Source organism: Anastrepha ludens, chromosome 4, assembly GCF_028408465.1.
Source record: "Anastrepha ludens isolate Willacy chromosome 4, idAnaLude1.1, whole genome shotgun sequence".
NCBI classification, from domain to species: Eukaryota; Metazoa; Arthropoda; class Insecta; order Diptera; family Tephritidae; genus Anastrepha; species Anastrepha ludens.
In genome coordinates, this window is record NC_071500.1 from 14771761 (window position 1) to 14792998 (window position 21238).

Here is a 21238-nt window from a genome sequence, read left to right on the forward strand (position 1 = left end):
AGGTTAGGCTGTGTTTACTTGGCTCTAATGGTGCCAAAAGTAAATGACGCTACAGTTTTATTACCATTCGGCATGAACGCATATCTTGTGCATGCAGTGCTAATTTCCCACAGATGTCGTACCTTTTTCCCAATGAGTCTTTTGTGCATATGTTCATTTTCCCAGTCGGCATTTCCTCAAAAAGCCAGTTAGGGGCGTTTTTCAGTGCTAATTTAACTGAATTTCAGCATGTAAAATTGAACCTTTAAACTTGGTCTAACCGGAAAAAGCAAAGTTAAGCCCGTACTGAAAAGCAGACCCCGATATGGAGGAACATCGCATAGAAAGATATTCCGTTGATACACTATGGTATTCTAGAAATAAATAAAACTAACAATGCAAGACTTAATTTATTTTAAATAAACTTACAATAATAGTAAAATAGTTAATATACTTTAGTTTCCTAATCACAGCGAGATTTTAGCAAGCTCGATATTCGTATCATAGGATCACGCACCCGGTTATTATGTGTCACTAGCGCGAACAGTACATCAATGCAGCAATACGTCAAACAGTGTCAATGACAGTTCCTCAATACTTCCATCAGTAGATTATATTTGTTGGTCAATGCTTCAACTCCTACAGGAGTGATTATATTTCCTAATTTTTCATTAAGTAAAAAACTTCACCTCTAATTCAATACATCCGTTTCCGCCCGCCTTATCAAAAAGTGTAACAGTTACAATTCGAAATGCTAGCGCCAGATAAGTATCTCTCTCCAATGAAGCAAATGACGGGTGCGGAGGAAAATCGTCACTTTTTGCGAGCATTCATTCACACTTATCGCGATCTGCCAGTTCTATGGGATACTTCACTCCGGGATTACACTAATCGCGATAAGCGCGCAGAGGCGTACGAGCAACTTGTACCAATTTATCGTTACCTTAAACGAGATGCAAACGTTGAAGATGTAAAGAAGAAGATTAACACGTTACGCACCAACTATCGCAAAGAATTGAAAGTGGTGGAAAGCGCTCGTCGCAATGGTACCATACACCATCCACGTTGCTGGACGTTTCACGAATTAGATTTCCTGCGCAACACCGAGAAATTTTTGGCAGTTAATCCAAGCACGCGTGGAGATTCTTTCTCCGCCTTTAGTGAAAACTCACAAACACAGGCTTCATTTATGGATACACCAACGTCCAGTTACAATTTTCGCACAATGATGGGCGTGGGCACGTTGCAATCGCCACCCAGTATCACCGAAATGTTCCATAAATCTTTTGGAAATTCTCAAAAATTGGAGCCAGAGCAAACTCCCCCTCCACCTGCCTCACAGGTATCGACAACAAATGCAGCGTCGAACGGACAAACTGCAAATTCAGCAGAATACAACCATGCTGGACAACAATCGGGAACGGTAACAAGTTCTGCGAAGCGGTCGCGTTTCTCACCGACAAGCGCTTCAGGCACATCTAGCCAAACCCCAGATGAGCTACTTAGCATAGCATGTGATTATCTTTCGAGCACCTTTCCTGAAGAGGAATCAATCGCACGTACCTGGACTCATAAGCTGAAACGTTTACAACGCGAACAGCGCTTGTTGGCTGAGAAATTTATCAATGAAATACTCTTTGAGGCGGAATCGGGCACATTGCATCGTGGCTCAGTTCATGTTAATAGTTTTGAACCATTTGTCCGTTTTGAAGAGCAATCGGGTAATGACCAAGAACAGGCCAAATCACAGAGTCCCAGCGTGCACACATCCACGTCAACAATACCACTCGATAGTGAAATCAAGTCTATTTCAAATGCCGGTACTTCTGAAAATGCTAATCCGGGAAGTTCCGTCAATGAGAGAGGATATGAAAATTACCAGAACTAAATATGTAGTTTAATATTTTATAAGTATTTTTTAAGTCAACAGTGTATGTACGTGGTACATTGCGTTTCTATATTAATTATAAAGTTTTGAATTCGTTATTGAACTTTAAATCGTAAAACGTGAGTCAAAGTGTTAACATGGTTTCAGTAAATAAAATAGAGGAATAAATCTGTGTTGGTCATATTAGTTTGTATTTACATTTATACATGAATAAAATTTAGGGATTTTTAACTAATTATTCATTTATTCTAATGACTAGTATATTCAAGTACAAATTGGCAAGTATTTATATGGGTGATGAAGTTGAAAAAATTAGTTTTTGTTTAACTAATGGTAAAAAAATATTTTACAATAAATGCACTCGCTGTGCTTTTCAATTCACGCGTTGATAATTTGTCACACTGCGGGCACACCACACAAATGGTGATGCTGCGGCAAATAATAAACTAGCCCCAATCATTGGACGATGCAAAATCCAGGCGATCGATGCGATGATCAAAGCAAATGAAAGTGATAACATAAGGTTGGCGCCAACGGGAAACTGTGGATCAGGCGCCAACACTGCCAGGAAACTAATACGACTTACTGCAACCAAAAAGGATGTAATTATCAAATGGATAATGCAAAATCGAAGAAGAATAATTCTTTAAGTCACCAAACTTACAAATAATGTGCAACAACGTAGATGTGCAGGTAACACCGAAGAACACCAACACCCAACCCATAAGGCGATAGCCCCACGTAGTAAGTCGTTGTGCATGATGCTCCTGTTTAAAAACTTCCGCAAGACTAAGTTCTCCACTGTATACGAGCAGGATATCCACGCCCCGACTCGTGCGATACGGCAGTATTTTGTTATTTACCAGTTTTCCTACTACCGTATACTAATATATTACAAAAACAGAAATTCATATTAAGTCACCTATACAAGCCCGAAAATTCTATGTTTTTAATCAGACTCCTCACCATTTCCCCCTCCATTCCGGCAAATGAGAAGAGCAAACGTATGTCGCCTATTTCAGGATTGAAAACGTCGTTCGAGTGGTAATAAAGTCCCAAATGCATTTTGATCGTGGGATCATCCGGTCTTGTATCCGACGTTAATTCCACATAGTTTGTAAACTTATTCTTGATTTCGTTACCCAACTCATATTTGCCAATGAATACTGCATCGGCAACTTGGGTTTGACTTTCAATCGGTAAACTTTTAGGATTTTGGTGACCAGTTTGTATGTAAAAATTACGTGAGTCAATTAATTTGTCACGCCAGTCCGTATAGTAATAGTACGAACGACTTTCTGTTTGTACAGATGCAACACTCTCGCCATAATTGTGCTCTCTACAAAATAAATTAGAAAAACATGCTATATTTTTTAGATTTAGTCGCAAACCCATATTATTGTCAGAAATACACTTACACTGTTTCTTCCACCCATTGAAACATTTGTACCCGACGCTTCAACTTGACAGACAGCACTTGGATATTGTAGTCTGGTTCTGTTAGTGGTTCACCAATCACTATAGGCCCAGTCATATGCACTATCCGACCATTGTAATTGTAGTCTAACTCCTCATCTGATCCCAGGGTGATTGCATCATCCAGCGCTTCGTCTAGTGATAAGATTGTGTGCACCGCTCGTCCCTGTGAATTGCAAAATACCAATATGTATTTTAGCTTTTTTTATGCTGAAAACTTAATGTGACCTAACAGCAACAACATACTTCATTCCAGGAGAGGACGTAGAATCCGCCAATTAAAAGTATGCAACCAAAAGTGGCTATTAGCCAATTCGACCGATATGATTCCACCAGCGACATTGTTAATCACTTTACAAGCAATTGGTTTGTGTTAATACACGGAAATTAAATTTCCTAAAACCGAAAGTGCTGCAAAAAATAACATTTAACTTTCCTAGGGCGAACGTCGAATAAATATGCGTGTTTACCTTTTTACAGCTGTTAACACCAGATTGGCGAAGAGTATATTTCGGTACAAAGAGAACGAAGAGCGAGCAAGTAAAGAAACGAAAACTGGTAGATGTTTGCACGTAACTACTAAATCGCAAGAAAAAACAAATCAGCTGTCTTTGGTTATTTTCACCTTGTATTGTACAATCCATAGTAAAAATTTTCTCAGCTGGTTGTCAAAAAATGCCCACAGCTGAAATCATCTAATTCAAACGCTCTTATAGGTAACATGGTTGTAAAAAAAAGATAAATTTCACAGAAAATCGTATCATAAAGTGTAAAAAATGACATTATTATAGCTAAAAATCAAAATACCAAAATTATTTTATCACTAGCTTAAAAAAATTAATTGTAGCAATATCCAAGACCTATTCATAACACACATATTTCATTTAAGATTAAAAGGTGTATTCTCGAGTGGCAACAAAATTTACCTTTCACTGAGCGCCAATATAAAAAGTGAATGGATAAATTAACGTTCTCTGGCACGTATTTTAGAGAAAAGTAAGGAAAACACAGCAAGTAAACAGATGTTTAACAGCTGATGACGTATTTAAATATAGACGTACGTATGTAGTGGCCTCGCGAGAAAATGTTTGGCTTTCCACAAGAATTATAAAATTTATTGTATTTTCAGACTTTCGCTAAAATATTCCGATTTAAGGGGGAACACCACTGTGTTTTTCAAAAAAATCGATTTTTTTTTTGCATTTTCTTAAAGTACATTATTCAAAAATATGTAAAAAAATTTTGACTTAAAATTTTGAAAATTGACGAAGTTAGACCCAATACAATAAATGTAGGTCGTGAGTTACGACCAATGAAAACTTTAAACGCGTTTTTCTCAAAACGACTTTTCTGAACACGGTGGTCTCGATTTCTCGAAGACTTATTAACCGATTTTAATTTTTTTTTTTTAATTTTTGTACATGTACTGGCTACAGTCGTACATAGCCGTTTTTAAAAATTCCAAAAATGTATATTTTTTCAAGCATTTCGAAAACAAAAAAAGGATAAAAACAAAAACTCATTTTTCAAACCTGCACCATTTTCTCAAAACAAAAAAAAACCGCCGATTAAGAATTTTTTTGTTTTTTTGCTTTCAGATGATTTTTCGCCGCTGTATCGTGGCCACCAAGGTGCACCAGGTCACCTTATGACGTCATTGCGTTAATATTAATAACAATTGTGATTTTTTATATTTTTAAATAAAAATTTGGGTCAGTATAGTTGAAAATTTGTTAAATAAATTATAATTTGTCCGATCCTCAAATAATCATCCCTACTTATAAAAAAAATTCATGAAAATCACTTAATTTTCACGCGTTTACAGTGGTGTTTCCCCTTAAAAGTACTTTCAAGCATCAGCCTAGAAGAATTTAAGCTTAAAAGGATTCAAAATAATAAGACTTTCGGTGATACTTTCTTAATATTTTTCTGAAATTATTTGGCGAAAGTCTTAAAATATAACCCTAATGGAAACAGTACTAATTTTTTTTTTTTTTTTGATGGAGAATGGTGCATCCTAATGTATATTCATACATTTATACATACTTATTTATATTCCAGTGCACAAAACAATTAATTGAATCAATAAAATTGTCGATCATGGATGTGCCGACAGCTGAAAAACTTGCAACGCTAGCCTTTCAACAATTTAAGTTATTACCAAAAACCGGAAAACCTTCTGCCAGTGAATGGACAATTTTTTCGTCAATTCTGTTGCACAGTGCGGCTGAAGAGAAGACTGAAGTGATATCAATAGGATGTGGCACCAAGTGTATAGGTAAAAGTAAACTTTGCAGCCACGGCTTCATCCTGAACGACTCCCATGCAGAAGTGCTGGCTAGACGTGCTTTACTACGTTACATTTACTACCAATTGAAGCAAGCTTTAGTAAGTGATTTATGTATTTTTCAATGGGATTCTGAAAACTTAGTATTTCGACTACGGCCAAGCCTTAGTTTTCATTTCGTTAGCACACAGACACCCTGCGGAGATGCTTGCATACACCAAAATACAAGCGTGAACTCCACCACTCATCATAATCATGAAAATACTGATGGACCAACTGCTACAAAAAGGACAAAAATTGAAAATAATATCTCAAGTGAAACTGCCAAGTCTGCTGACAACGTAGGATCTGCTCTAGATGCGTCTGCTGATAATGCCATCTATACTGGTGCAAAACTAATTGGCTTAGATGATCAGCAGGATGCCATGCTGCAAAAAATAGGCGCGGTGCGTACAAAACCGGGGCGTGGCGACCGCACACTTTCCATGTCGTGTAGCGATAAATTAGCGCGATGGAATGTGCTTGGCGCACAAGGAGCGCTGCTGGATTCCCTACTTGCAGAGCCTATCTACTTCAAATCACTTAACTTTTGTGGTAACCCTCACAACGAACCAGCTATAAGACGTGCCATCTATGAGCGTTTTATTGATAGACATTTTACTTCTTGTAAATATAAAATTCAAAAGCCAGAAATTCGCTTTGTTCCGGGAATTACGTTTGATTATGCTGAGGATAATGACCGGCGGAATCCATCACCTACTGGACTTTCCTGGTGTAATATTGATGAACATTTAAAGTAGGTTATTTGTGTATTATGAATGATTTTCACTATTATATATTTATATGCATTTTCGGACAGACCTTATGAAATATCTGTAAATGGCAAGCGGCAAGGTGTCACCAAAAAACGAATGAACACTCCACAGGCCGCCCTTAAAATTGCCAAATATCATCTCATGAATGAATTTGTAGAACTATTAAGGTTGGAACCGAAGTTGGCGGAAAAATTTCAGATCAATCAAAATCAACTTTCCGAAATGAAATACAACCAATTTAAACAACTAGCAAATGACTATCAAAGCACATGGGCACTGGCAAAACAAATTTACTTTCAACAATGGACGCAAAAACCTCCAAGTTTGTTGGCATTTTGTTTGACTGCAGAAGAAACATAAATGCAAAAAAATGTGTTCAAGGGTACCTGAAAAGTTAATCGAAGGGTAAAGACATTAGACTAGTATGCAATTTGTGTTAGTAGATCAGTGCTATTTTTATAACGTCATGCATTAATGTTGTACCTGTGTATGCTGTAGGAAGTATGTAGTTATGATTGAAACACATATTTGAAAGTGAAATTTTCTTAATTCATTTATTTATAAGTATAAGTCCGCTATATATTGATGGTATATGTGTATATAAGAGTAAATATGTATGTATGTATTGTATATGGAGGATTTTTATGCAATTCTATAAAGAATATTTACAATTTTTGCTTACAATCAATCCGACACAGTGTTTTGTTTTTCTTCAAATAGTTCTTGAAAGTAAATAATTCAAGTTATTAATTTTTATTTCCATATAAGCTAAATGCGTAAAAATGTGATGTTAAGCGTTGTAGAAATGATAGAAAACCATCGCATATCAAACAAAAGTTTGTCTTCCAACCTTTCATAGCTCAAACTCAAAATTATAAGTATTTAATTTAGCCCAAAACAATGCGCAAGACTGAGTTAATTTCTAATTTCAATTGATAAATGCATATTTTTGTTATTGTACTACTTAAATACATTCCGCGAAGTTCAATTAAAGACACCTTGCTTTTCCTTAAGAACATTTGAATAAAAACTCTGAAGCACATGCATTTTTCTACGTTGTGTAGTTTACAAGGCGTCTGACAAATAAAAAATTCTTTAGTTAAAATTATTAAAAAAAACCAAACGTGAATTCGTTTAAAGGCACAGCTTCGTAAACAAAAAAAAATTGTTTAGAAAGCGCATGGGAAATGTGTATAATATAAAAATAATAGTAGATCCAATTTCCAAATTTGTTTATCACTTCAAAAGCTTGAGATTTACATCCTTCCACTCCAACGGCATTACTCAATCATGTACGTTTATGCTGCTACAATAACAACCATTTCTTCATAACGAAGTTGCGTAGCACTTCTAAGATCTGATACTTACGACGGAGCACATGCTTCGATCGGATGGAAGTCCAGGCGCCGTGATTGCCCCTCTATTACTTGAATCTGCTTATCCTGGAGCCAACTTCGGATAGCGCGTGACGCAAGTATGGCAGTATTAACTTGCTGAAATATGGACGCTTCATATAGTAAATTCAACAAATTTATGTAGCCGTCGGAGTTCATACGTTTGGTATTTCGAACATGGGTGTTCTGTTACGATAACCTAACCAACCCAACCCCTCAAACAACAACTTCATACCAAAGATTCGCTTAGTATAAAAACACTCAGGACTCTGCAAATCATACCAGTAGTAATTAAAACAATCGGGAGTGTGGAGATTGAGTATTTTTCGTCTGAAAATATCACATTTTTACACCTATCGCTCCCACTAAATGTGTTGTTTGGCGAATTCTAGTTTGGGATGTTTGTGTGACACAATCAAAGCTGGTTTCAACTTAACGGTCGCCGTGGCCAAATGGGTTGGTAATTATCAATTTTCATTTTTCTTTGCAGATCAGTCCGAATAATGCGGATACGTGTCACGGTCATTCTTGTTTAACTGATTTGCTTACACTTTTCCTTAAGCTTTACCACATTTGGGAGGTTAAAGTCAGAGGGTAAAATAACATTTCATGTTTAAGGGGAAGTTGCAAGTTTTTACTGGATAATTTTTACATGAAAACACCTACTATCTATTGGTGAGGCCAAGCGATTCAATTTAATGTCAATTTATCTGTTGTATGATACATACCAGCAACCTTGTTGGTGATTTCTTCAAGTGTTTTTTTCTTTTCCGTTGATGACAGTTTTGTAAGAATTGAAGTATTTAATTGTTAAATAAAATCAAAAGTTTAAAGTTACAATATTATGCTCAACTGAACAACAAATGATTAATTTGAAGACACAAAAATTACTGCATTTAATTGAGTGAACAACAAAAGTAACTCCCAAACGAAAATTACAAATTACGAAGAAGGAAGTAAGGATATTTGAATTTTTTGAGCAAACATGAAAAAAGAACTAAAACGCAAAATTTCAAGTGCAAAAAGAACGCCGCTCCTTATATTAAACCGGCGTTTGTCGCTACTGGGTAAAAAATACCACAGAGGTAATAAAACTACTTCTAACTTTTTTTCTACAAAATATCGTGACTTGTCGATTCAAGTACCTATCTGCATAGAAACAAAAGACGCGCTCCCTACGTAAAATAAATGTTTATTTAATTATACACCTATATATTATGTGGTAATTTTTACCCGCTTGCGACCGTTTGTGTTTATATTTGCCTAGTGACAAACCCCGGGTTAAAACACATTTTAAATGGCATAAATGGCAGTGTTCTTAATTGAACTACGCGGAGTGTGTAAATGATACTACTCCCACTAAAAAAGGAAAACAAAAAATAAGAAACGAAACCCTTTTGGATTATTGCTTTTATTAAAATGTAAGTTAAAATAGGTACAATATCGTCAGAAATGTCGACACTTACAAACGAATTTAACAAATGAAACAATGCATACAAGCATTTATTCGTAAAAGAGAAACAACATAAACTCAAAAGAAGTTAACGAAAATGTCTGTCTACTCATCAAAATTTACTTTTCGAGAATAAATTTTCTTTTTCATACGCTTTTTTTTTTGGGACACGCTTTATTACGAGTCAAACCCTACTAGCACTGCAAGCAAAAGGTCCCATATTCTGTCTAGTATATGGAACGGTAATTACATAAACACGTAATTTTTTATAAATGGTATTTTAGATCGTGTTCCACAATATGCAAGTAAATTAATTTTTTTTTTTCGATTTCAATAAATAACTATTGGTTTAGAAGTTCTGAACACGTTGCCACTATAAATTTTATTTATTTTTTATTTTTGTTTTTAGCAGAAAAACATTAATACATAATATATTTATACGGATAGGACTAAACTATTCATTTTTATTTGATTAATATATATCTTTCTAATGCGGTATTTTATGTCATATTTGGTTGAGGTTTTAATGTGCCTACGTACTAATTATGTAATTAATAAAACGTTTAAACGTCTTTTTGGTTAGTTTTTTTGTTTTTTGTTTTTAAAATATTGTTTACTCGACCGGTTTGAGTTTTATCACTGCACGTAAAGCTTAAGCTATATTACAATTACACATTCCTCCTTATACTTTACAAATTGAAAGCATTGTCTCCGAAAAGTGCGCACATTTCCTTTAAGTTAATACAAAGTGCGAAGCTAAAATGCTAATTGTGGCAAAGCTAAATACAAACCACATTTTGAATACAATCTCCAAAGTAACTGCGTTCATAAATCGTTTTTATTCTCATCCCTACTAAGCTTTAATTCTTTAACTGGGATTATCATTTGCGTACATTTAGTTAGAAACTAATTACTATTTATCCTGCCTCCGATTGCTTGCAACCATCTAAATAAAAAATCTAACAAAGTACCCATTAGCTACTCTTCGTAAGAGTGTACGACCTTAAAAACTAGCGTTGACTAACATGCCACACAATTAAATAACTCTTGTCGCCGCGATTCTCAATCGTTTGATTTGCCTCCAGTTGAATACTGTTCTCCATGTCATTATCATCTGTAAGTTGTAAACAATTAATTAGTATTCATAATAAGTCATAGCCTGCGGAGAGATGTTGAACACTGAGGTGTTATTTGTTGGAATAAGTTTAGTAAAGGTTATTAAGTTCTGTTCTCCAAAGCTTTTCTGAAACAAGTAACACGGCAGCTACACCTGAGAACATAGTGTATGGAGTGATACATAGTGTAGAAGTGTTGTTTAAGAATACACACTAGAAGATGGCTTAACAGAAGTAGTCGAATGTGCGCACCCGAAAGATAGAGAAGAAGCATAAAAGCGTTAAATATTTTAATAAGTTAGTGCGAACCAATGAATTAAACCAAACTTTATAAAAACGAAAAAAAAAAAAATATCACCAAGCGAAATTAAGGGGTTTGGGGTAGTCAGAATTTTCAAATTGGATTTTTTTGTTTGCTTTTTTTTAAAGTATAATATCTTAAACATATTGTGCAAAATTTGAAGTGAATCCGACAAATACTTTTCGAGTTATTCAACAATTCACAAAGGGCGCTCCGGAGCGTACGAGAGCAAGTAGCTAGTTTTAAATGCGTTTTTCTCAAATCAATATTATTTGAAGTGAAAACATAAAAAAACCTAAAAAAAGAGATATCACATTACACTTGAAACACTCCCTTTCATTTTCTACTTTTCCTATCATCGTCCTATTCTCAACAGAGAAATGGTTTATTACCATGCACACAGGAAGAAGGCATCTGCAAATACAAATATGTAAATTTATATACATATGCGCATATACATACATATATATGCTCACTCAAGTAGGAGAGAGCCAGATGTCGAACGTTGCCGAACGCGGGGGCCGATTGTGCCTCTTTGTCGTTCGTTCCGCGCTCTCGCTTGCAGTTCAACCAAGGTAACGACGCATGAACAAGATAACGACGCATGAACAAGATAACGACGCATGAACAAGATAACGAGGCATGAGCAAGATAACGACGCATTTTTTGGTGCGTGCAGCCGGCTACATCGAATTATAAGACGTTATCACGTCAAAACTCGTGCCTGATAGAAGGATTCTTATTTTTTTTTTCGAAAATCTGAAAATAATTTCCTGAGCCCGCCATATTGTTAATTTTGAAAAAAAGAAAAAAAATCAGGCACAAGATAATCTATTAATAAAACTAATTTCTCTTGTCCGATTGATTTTAGATGAATCGCCAAAGACCGCAAGGGACTTTTGGAGAAAAGGACTCCACACAAACAACGATAACTTTTACAATTATCAATTTTTTTTGGAAATTTTGCTAAAGTCAAGTTGAAACATGATGAATTAATGCAATGTTTTTATTTTGCAAAATCAAGCAATCGACTAGCAAAACAAAATTATTGAAAATCATCATTTTTTCGGGCCTCTGACTACCCCTAACCCCTTAATACGAATGGAATTTTCTTGTTTTATGCACAGCCCGTTTTTACATATTCAAGTTTTACTGAAGACTACTGCTGGCGATAACCCTCTAAAGACAGCCGGTTCTACAGCAACGGAATGGCCCCAGCGGCAGCAGGCAGTAAAGAGTGTTTTACATTGTTCAAACAACAACAAATGCAGGAACATAGGTGTCAATTCAGAACAAAAAATCGATTATATATACAGAACATTAATATATTATTATAAAAAAAATAGATAAAAAAAAACATTTGGCACGTTCTCCAATCGTAAACGATAATTGATGCATTGCGATACTGGCATTTGCTTCATAAAAAACAGCAAATAATTAGGTCGAAATGATTATAAAGCAGATTATTAATAGTTAGGAATGGATCTAAAGGCGAGAATGAATTGCCTTAACTTTTCTTGCAAAAAAAAAATAATAATAATTTGTATAAAACCATTAAACTATTTGATTTCGAAAACTACTTTCGGCCACCTACTAATGTACAATACGATGAGATCATATCAATTTAGGGAATTTTTATTCACTAATAATTAAATATCTCGTTTTTGTGAATTTAAAAAATTACCAACAAAATTACCACGGCGTCACACCTTTTATGCGTCACCATATCCTCTAAATACACCCAACTCTTGTTTACATGATTCTCTAACACATTTTTTTACACGTAATTCTCGTTCTTGCACGAGTCTCAAAACATTTTTTTTTCTAAACAAAACATAGTTCCTAAAAGAATGCCTTATTTTGTTTTAATTTTAAATAAATTGGCGGGATGAAAATCCACAAAACGCCAGGGTATTCCACGACAGTCGGTTCTACGTAACCTGAACGACCCGAATTTATATCCGGCCAAGCACAGTCACTTCAGCAGTATGGAGAATGTTTATGCTGCTATAAGAACAACAACCGTTTGTGAGTCAAACTGATGAAAACCGCACTTTACAGACCGATATTTCGGCAGCTTCTGGTTTATTATGATTTCTACCTTTTTATTTTTTAAATTGTGTTCAAACATTTTTGTTTTGAATCGATGGCTTTATATTTCTTTCAGTGTATAGCGTTTTCATTTGTTAATTAAATTTCATTTGATTTTGTGTATGTTTTTATGTTGTCTTGGAAGTATATAAATTTTAGCGGATTTTTTAAATTTTTTATTTTTAATTCGTTGCAGTTTCTTGAGATAGATTGGCTTGCATGTATATGTAGTTGTTTGATTTCATTGTACCCGATAGGTCTACGCGACCCTTTAGTCCGTGAGCCATTTTGTGAAATGCCTTATTAAGTAAACATTTTTCGTTTCAGATTAAGTAAAGATAAATACGAACATGCATATATTCCTTCAAAAACGATGCAATAAGAATATTTTAGACATAACCAAGTCCGACTATACATTAATTCATTTGTACAAGGTGGCGCAAAAGTAATCATCCAATTTTGTTTTTGAATCATTTTTTTCTGAATAAAAAAAAAAACTATTTTGAGCGTCTACCGAGAAAATAATGGATTTCTTTTTCCCCAAACTAATATTCAGAGTTCTTTCATCTTACACGATTTTTTTTGAAGCTGTGGAGCATGTCCCCAAATTTACCATAACATGTAAAAAAAGAGTTGGGTTATTGTAATATTTGCGCCAAGTTTCGTTAATACAACTTTATGCTTCGGCCTCCGAGTATATTTCTACCAGGGAAAAGCTGCTCAGTAAAAGCAATCTGCCGTTCGGAGACGGCGTGCTTTTCCCTCTTTTAATCCTTTTTGTAATCATACCTATCAATCGCCACGAGTATACAAAATTAGGTAGAGTTTGATGAAAGAGTTTCATAGATACATATTTTTATTTACTGGCAGTAAGGCGATGCCACGCCCATCTCCAATGTTCTAAATAAGCATATTTATTGTTTTATTTCTCAAAAACTATGTAGGTACTTAAAGTGTTATTGAACAAAAGTGCAAAATCAAACTGGGGTGTTAATAAAAACTACTGCACCAAAATAATTAGTTAATTGGAAAACAGGAGCAAAGTCAAAAGTGTAAGTGGGAGGATCGTTGGATTTGTAGTATTTGAATAGTGTAATCCGAATTAAGCAATAGGCACCAAAAAGAAACAAACCAAAAAAACAACGAAAATAAACAGAAAATAGGAACAGGGACAGTAAGTAGTACTAAAATACAATTTGAAGCAAATAAATACGAAAAGAAAACATAAAAGGAATACAACAAACTGCTTTTCAAAAAATGTTAAAACCTTATTTTTGTATTAAATCAGGTCACTGCCGTTGCATTAAGAAAATTTGCAGCGCTGTGCAGGTGAATTAAGGTTAATATGGGCTAAGGCACGATTTTTCACTGATCACAACATTGACAGCTTAGTAGTACGAACTACCAACGATAGTGTGTACATCTTCTATGGGGCCGCGTTGTGATAATACATTTGTTCGAAGTTATATCCACATCACTCAATCACTACAAATTATACGTACTATAAGAATTTTGAAAAACAAAAAAGATATAAAGGAAAAAATATGTAATACGGAGAATATGATTTCATTTCAAAATGGTTTAACAATGAATTAGATGTGTTAAAAAGCATTTTGTTAAAATTTTTAGCTACCAAACTTGCTTTAAGTTATATGTAATTAATTTCAAATAAATTTATTGAGTACAACATAAAGCAATAAATAAATATTTTTAGAAAACAACCAAATCAAAATAAAACTTTTAAAGAAAGGCTTACGTATCAACTTTCCAAACTATCAAATGCGCCTCATTATCACCAGGATCGGTAATGGATTTTTCTGGCCCTGCAGACAACAATAAGGTGAATTCAGTGTGGTAGTAATATTTAGGCTTTTGTGATTACTCACACATAATTTCTATGTATACATTTTAAATTATAATAACGGTAATAAATATATATGGGAGAGAAACAAATGTATTCGCATAAGAAGAGTGAGGAAAATTAAAGATTCATTCCAAGAGTCAGATGTATAGTCATAAGTGAGAGAGCGCGCACACTACAACTAGCAGAAGCGATATTTGCTGCTTTCGGAAAACAAACTACACGCTCTACACTTTTGTACTTGCTGTTGTAATACATATAGGTGGAACAGTCTAATTGAAGCGTATGCCAAGGAACAGCTTACTTACTGATGCGGAAATCGATGTAGCCTTCGCCACCACACATGACTAGCATATCCGGCCGTTTGTTGGTGAATTGCAGTTGGCCGCCATTTTGTGACTGCATTGGCACGGATACAAAGAACTTCACCGCATCACGATGGCCGTGGAAGGATAGTTGGGCATTTGCCATACAACATAACGGTATTTGAGTGTTGGGGTCAGCTGCAAAAGAGGTGTGAAATAATTTCTATGCATACACTTTTTTTCACAAGTTTCACTCACATGATTTGCCTTGACTCTCTGACAATGGCACCGAAATAATGACACCGTTGCTGGTACCAATCCACAAGCGATTACATGACACCATCAATGCGGTAATGCGTACAAAAGAGAATCCTAATTTTCCAGTGCCCAACATTTTGGAAACGTATGGCTCGATGTCCACATCTTGTTTATGCTCGAAAGTGTACGAATTGTACAGCCGCAAGGTGGAGTCCAAACTGAGCATATGTACATACAAAATAAAGACATCATTAAAGTTTTCAATTAAATATCGCATATCACTTTCAATCAAAAATATTAATATGTCCATATCGCTCCTTCGCTGGGAGAGTATCAAAACATATTAATGAGATTTTTTTAAATAAGTATTCAGAAATCACCGCCAATTCGTATAAGAAATTCGTAGCGGTTTCTGTTAACAGTGCCTCATTAGAATAAAATGAATGTTTCTATTTTCACATAGGCAGCAATAGCAAATAGCAAATTTTAAGGTCGGTTTTCACGATACTCAGGTTCTTCCAGCAAATGCACGATAAGTGTGTATATGTAACTTACCGTATGGAGACCCAGACACCAGAGCCGGTAGCAGCCATTTGTCGCACTTGACTCTCCTTACGCGGATGCGCTTCCAGCGAGTGGACTATGCTCAGTGAGATCGGATCAACAATATAAATCTTGTTGCGGTGAGCGGCCCAAATGCGTTCGCCGGCCACACAGAGGCAACGTATCGAATGATTACGATCACCCAGCGTTACCAGGTGATAACTATTCAGATCCCATTGACCGTCTGTTTGACGGCGAAACACTGCCAGTTGAGCATTGGCTAGGGCTACAACAACGCGCGATTCCACTTGCACTATCGCTAGAACCGCATCGGGCAGGAGAACCTTGTGTAAGCACTCATGCCAGCGACCTACAGCACTATGCACGTACAGCCAACCTTCCTGATCGCCCATCCACATAGTCGGCCCCACAGAACTCATTGGAGGCTCTTGACGATTTTTCGTGCCTAGAATTGGGTTTATGGGCTTCGAGAAAGACGGTTGCAAGTTATTGTTGTTGATGTTCGCCTTGGTACTGATCACACTCCCGTCGTCCTGCAAACGCTGTGGTGCACCTGGCAGCGCCTGTCGTACCTTAATCTCTTGTATATTGCCCAATGGCTCGCTAGACACATTCTTCGAGCCACCTGCTGTTTTTTCAACAGCCTCCTTTGCATTCTCTTCCACAGCAGCGGTTTCAATAGCTATCACTTCTTGAGCCTGCTCATCCGTTTTAGCATTATTGCTGGTATTACTGTTTTTATCAGCCTTCGGACGCACGCGCACGAAGTCAACCTTGCCGAAAGATTCAGTACCTTCTCCCGGGCGCTCTAACATTTCACCGGCCTTTACCACTTCAGAGTTCTCTAGCAAAGCATAGTCTTTTTCCACGGCACCTACAGATGTAAATTTAAGTCAATTACATTTTTTTTTTTCATTTTTTAAGCCATTTATATTTGTGCTCACCTTGAACAGAAGCAATACAAAGCATGTGTGACGCACAGATGGGAAAAGCATCTAACACAGTCGCCGACTGGTTGGCATCCACCACTGTTACTGTGCTCGCCGCATGTGTACTTGTGCAGATCCAAACGTATGACGACAACTGAGTTTCCGGCTCTAAGTTGGCCAAACTCGCACGATTTATCTGCCGATCAAGCGCTTCAGCTGAATGCTCCGCCGTTGGACTGGTAATCTCGGCGATTTTAGCCGTGGAACGGGGTGCATACGGTGAAGTCGCCGGTATAACCGAGTGACCATCTTTGGTGAAACCGCCGTTTAAATTCACACCTGCAGCACAGAACACTTTCATGTGCGGTGACGCCTCCGCCAATGGATTACAATAGACGGGTACGGGTACACCACCAGAATGGCGATTTTGTTGTTCTTGATTCGTCTTATTTATGGGCAAACTCCAACCGTAAGCCTGCAAGCGGCCATCCTCCTTCTGGACATGAGCACGCAACTGTCGATATTGTTCACGCCGCCGGGCGCTGGCACGTTCAGATGTACCCTCCTCAGAGTAGTCTTTCGCCATGATTAAGGCATTTGCCAGACCCGCACTCGCGGGGTGTGGTGGCGGATTTGCATTGTCTCGAGCGCCAGTTAAGGCAAGGCGATTGTCGCTATTTCGACTGGGGGATCCGTGGCTGTGTACTGGACTGGAGTAACGAAACATAGGCCCTCCTCCTTGTCCGTCAGCGCCGCGTTCCTGTGGACGATTGGAGGGTCTGCAAAATAAGTGAAACAAATAAAATCAAAAACAAAAAAAAAACAACATTTATTTTAATCAAAAAAGTTTACTCCTGAAAGATAGAATATTAGTTTGGGGAGAAATAAATCCATATTTTTGCGTACAATTTTTGCGCAAATGGTTTAAAACAAAAAAAAAAATTTTTTTTGATCAAATAAGTTTACTTCTGAGAGATAGAATATTGGGGAAAAATAAATTCATTTTTTTGCGTAAAATTTTTGCGCAAATGGTTTACAACTTTTTTATGATCGATATTTAGCTCCTGGGCGATGCTACGACTACTAACATGCAGGTCAACTTCGACTATTTCTGTGATTTTATCGACATTTTCGACATCATCGATATTTTCTTCAACACCAAAAATGCCTGCACGGAATCAACGCAACCAAAATTGTACGTTACAGTGTCGGCACCATAAACATCACTCACAATTTTAGCGGCCTAACTTACATCTTCGCCTTTAGCAAAGAAAAAGTGTAAAATGTACCGAATTTTCTCTTTGTTGACTTCCATTTTTAACACCGTGTAACTCACAACGGAACAAACAAAAACAGCAAAAAAATTGTTTAATGTGAAATGTTACCTTGACAACGGGTATAAACTTTAAATTTTTAATCGATACTTTATGAGATATCGACCACTCCAGCCATCTACCAAGAAAATAATGGATTTCTTTTTCCCCCAACCTAAAATTTTCTATACATACGTAAATAAGCTGCTAAAATATTTCCAAATGCTTTGCTTCGACTTTTTGTCCAAATTGTCGACGGTGCGTGAGGCGCGTAAAATCTCGGTTAAACGTACAGCTTCTTGCAACTCCATCAGACGCTCTTTGTATTGATTGCGCTCCATTAAAACCATTGCCATTTCCACGCGTGTAAAACGTTTGCGCTGAGCCAATGGCACATCATTCTCGTCCTGTTCGCTGTCATCTAAAATCGAGTACAAAACCAAAGCGATTTGACTAAATTTTATCAAAAGAAGCACTGCCTTATGGGCACTCACTCTGTTGCTTGACTTGTTCCTTTGTCTTTTTCAGCTCCTCCTCCAGCTCGCTCACCTTTTGACGCAACTTGTTACGCGATTGCTGCATTGCATTTAATTCTTCACGCAATATTTCAATCTCGCCAGTAAGCTCGTCCACTTTGGCAATCAAATCATCCTTAACGATGTTCAAAGCATTTCTGTAAATATTAGGAATTTTTTTTTTAGAAAATTGAAAGTGAAAATAATGGGTGTTGTTACTACACATACTTAGTTGCCAAAAGTTCATTATTTTCCATGATGAGATTCTCCACCTCCTTGCCCATACCTGAAACAAGGTTGAAAGCATTTGAAGACATTTTGGACAAACAATTTTTTTATACACACAAATACGACTCTCTTGAATTTATTTATAGCTACTTTATGAATTAAATAGACAAATGAAAACAAATCACAGAATATCTATTGTTAGTAAAAATGTAAGGTAAGTGTAAGGAAACATGCCACTAATAACAATTTATGTAGTACAAAGAAGAGTAGAGTTGATTATATGTATAGGACTATGAATAAGTTCGTGCGGTTTTTTTCGAAATTTGAAACTTTATTGACGTAAAATGGTTACAAATTTAATATTCAAAATATTGTCCATCGCTTACTACTACTTTTTCCCATCTTTCTGGCAATTCACGGATTCCCTTTGTGAAAAATTCGGTCGGTTTTGCCGCAATCCACGAATCGATCCATTTTTTGACTTCATCGTAATTACGGAAGTGCTGGTCAGCCAGGCCATGTTGCATCGATCGGAAGAGATAGTAATCGGATGGCGCAAGGTCTGGACTATACGGCGGGTGGGGTAGGACATCCCATTTGAGCGTTTCTAAGTATGTTTTGACCACTTGTGCAACATGTGGCCGCGCATTGTCATGTTGCAAAATAACTTTGTCGTGTCTATCGGCGTATTGCGGCCGTTTTTCTCGCAGTGCTCGGCTCAAACGCATCAATTGTCGTCGGTAGACATCCCCCGTAATCGTTTCATTCGGTTTCAGTAGCTCATAATACACAACACCCAGCTGGTCCCACCAGATACACAGCATAACCTTCAGGCCATGAATATTCTGCGCCGACGTCGATGTTGAAGCATGGCCAGGGTATCCATACGTTGCCCGACGTTTTGGATTGTCGTAATGGACCCACTTTTCATCGCCAGTCACAATTCGATGCAAAAAACCCTTTCTTTTGTGCCGTTGAAGCAGTTGTTCGCATGCCATAAAACGGCGTTCAACGTCTCTTGGCTTCAATTCATACGGCACCCAATGGCCTACCTTTCGGATCATTCCCATGGCTTTTAAACGTTTGGAAATGGTTGATTGATCAACTCCCAAAGTTTTTGCAACCTCTTCTTGCGTTTGAGCCGGATCTTGATCGAGCAATTCCTCCAATTCGGTATCCATGAACTTTGGCGGCGCACCCTCGCGTTCTTCGTCTTCCAAGCCAAAATCACCACTTTTAAAGCGTGCAAACCACTTCTGGCACGTTCGCTCAGATAGAGCATGCTCACCATAAACTTCCACCAAGATACGATGACTTTCGGCTGCTTTTTTCTTCATATTAAAATAATGAAGAAGAATTCCCCGCAAAAACACATTATTTGGCACGAAATTCGACATTTTCAAGTGTGGTAAAAATATTGTTGTTTACGCTTCAAATAAAAAACTTATACTGACGTTTGTGCCTTACGACAGTAGCTCTCCAATGAATGTTTGGAAATGTGGATCGATGGAATAATAATCAAGTTACGCCATCTGTTGTAAAACCGCACGAACTTATTCATAGTCCATTAGATAAAAATGATTACGAGCGCAATGGAAGAGTTTTTAAAACGTGTTTTTTATAATGTTGGCTGTTTATATACTCATACATATGCGTGCACATATATACACATCTTCAACAAAGACGCCAACAAAAATTAATTCTGCAGAAAATATGATTTATGTTCTGGTACTTGTAAAGAAGTTATGTCTCTTATTTTTTATTTAAGCTGCAAATAGTGGTGCCGTACCTTAGCCATAATTGTAAGCCTAACAGTTAGCTGTGGGCATCACTGTAAAGGATTATAGATGTCACACCATAACGCCATAACCATAACCGTAGCCGTATGTATCTTTTAAATTTTGGCTTTCTCCTGTAACCGTAAGCAGGTGCTGAATACTTTATATTTATTTCGATATTTGCGATAAAAATTTTAGTATTAGAAATTGAACGACGAAAAATAAATTAACTTTGTGGAAAATTATATGAGTTTTTAAGACAAAATGCAAATGTTGTCATTAATTCTACTTGAGGAACAGCTGTGTATGGTTGTGGCATGACTAATCGACAAACGCTGTAATATTGCGGCTATGGTTATGGTTGCGGCTATGGCGTTATAGTTAAGGCACCACTAATTGCAATAAAACGTTTTAAGTTTTGTCTGAATGTGTCTGAATAACCAATGATACATGTCTAATGAGCAAATTCTTTTCAAGATCAGCACAATATTGCAAATTTCATTGGTACATAAGCTCCAAAGCCCCACTTAGAGTGAAGGGTGAAAATTTGTATGAAGCTGTGAATTATCTAATATTGAAACAATTACCATAATTTTGAATTACCCTGAAAGCTAGGTGCCCAAACTGGCAGGCATTTGATTTCACTCCTATTAGAGGTCGTGTATGCGAAATTTCATTGGTGCTATAG

At 36.6% G+C, this 21238-nt stretch overlaps 4 protein-coding genes across 19 annotated transcripts in view; 2 read left to right on the plus strand and 2 right to left on the minus strand.

Moving 5' to 3' along the window:
* Nucleotides 1–417: 417 nt before the first annotated feature.
* On the plus strand, nucleotides 418–2067 carry LOC128862115 (uncharacterized). Its single transcript, XM_054100559.1, has one exon. The coding sequence runs from the start codon at nucleotides 731–733 to the stop codon at nucleotides 1865–1867; it is 1137 nt and encodes a 378-aa protein (XP_053956534.1). The 5' UTR covers nucleotides 418–730; the 3' UTR covers nucleotides 1868–2067.
* Nucleotides 2036–3951, minus strand: LOC128862116 (transmembrane protein 43 homolog). Of its 2 annotated transcripts, XM_054100560.1 has the most exons (6): nucleotides 3814–3951; nucleotides 3590–3754; nucleotides 3286–3509; nucleotides 2834–3206; nucleotides 2532–2751; nucleotides 2036–2452 (listed from the first exon to the last, which is right to left on the minus strand). In XM_054100560.1, exons 2-6 carry the CDS (start codon nucleotides 3683–3685, stop codon nucleotides 2241–2243), a joined length of 1125 nt encoding a protein of 374 aa, XP_053956535.1. In that variant the 5' UTR covers nucleotides 3686–3754; nucleotides 3814–3951; the 3' UTR covers nucleotides 2036–2240. The 2 variants fall into 2 exon arrangements, with proteins under 2 accessions (XP_053956535.1, XP_053956536.1); XM_054100561.1 differs by lacking the exon at nucleotides 3814–3951 and having other exon boundaries at nucleotides 3590–3807.
* A 1270-nt stretch (nucleotides 3952–5221) lies between these two features.
* Nucleotides 5222–14073, plus strand: LOC128862012 (tRNA-specific adenosine deaminase 1). 3 transcript variants are annotated; one of them, XM_054100400.1, is made up of 3 exons: nucleotides 5222–6426; nucleotides 6490–6850; nucleotides 13127–14073. In XM_054100400.1, exons 1-2 carry the CDS (start codon nucleotides 5351–5353, stop codon nucleotides 6803–6805), a joined length of 1392 nt encoding a protein of 463 aa, XP_053956375.1. In that variant the 5' UTR covers nucleotides 5222–5350; the 3' UTR covers nucleotides 6806–6850; nucleotides 13127–14073. The 3 variants fall into 3 exon arrangements, with proteins under 3 accessions (XP_053956375.1, XP_053956376.1, XP_053956374.1); XM_054100401.1 differs by lacking the exon at nucleotides 13127–14073 and adding an exon at nucleotides 8330–9072; XM_054100399.1 differs by lacking the exon at nucleotides 13127–14073 and having other exon boundaries at nucleotides 6490–8310.
* The window catches only part of LOC128862010 (JNK-interacting protein 3), a 45263-nt gene continuing 33289 nt past the window's right edge, over nucleotides 9265–21238 (minus strand). For 7 of the 13 annotated variants that reach the window (XM_054100391.1, XM_054100388.1, XM_054100395.1 and 4 more), the window contains 8 exons: nucleotides 18773–18830; nucleotides 18524–18702; nucleotides 18225–18450; nucleotides 16732–17495; nucleotides 15779–16661; nucleotides 15224–15441; nucleotides 14969–15163; nucleotides 9266–10406 (listed from right to left, as the gene is read on the minus strand). In XM_054100391.1, coding sequence (XP_053956366.1) covers nucleotides 10303–10406; nucleotides 14969–15163; nucleotides 15224–15441; nucleotides 15779–16661; nucleotides 16732–17495; nucleotides 18225–18450; nucleotides 18524–18702; nucleotides 18773–18830 — 2627 coding nt within the window. In that variant the 3' untranslated portion in view covers nucleotides 9266–10302. Of the gene's footprint in view, nucleotides 10407–14211; nucleotides 14301–14551; nucleotides 14623–14968; nucleotides 15164–15223; nucleotides 15442–15778; nucleotides 16662–16731; nucleotides 17496–18224; nucleotides 18451–18523; nucleotides 18703–18772; nucleotides 18831–21238 lie in introns of those variants that run through there. The other 6 variants (XM_054100397.1, XM_054100396.1, XM_054100390.1 and 3 more) reach the window with 4 other exon arrangements.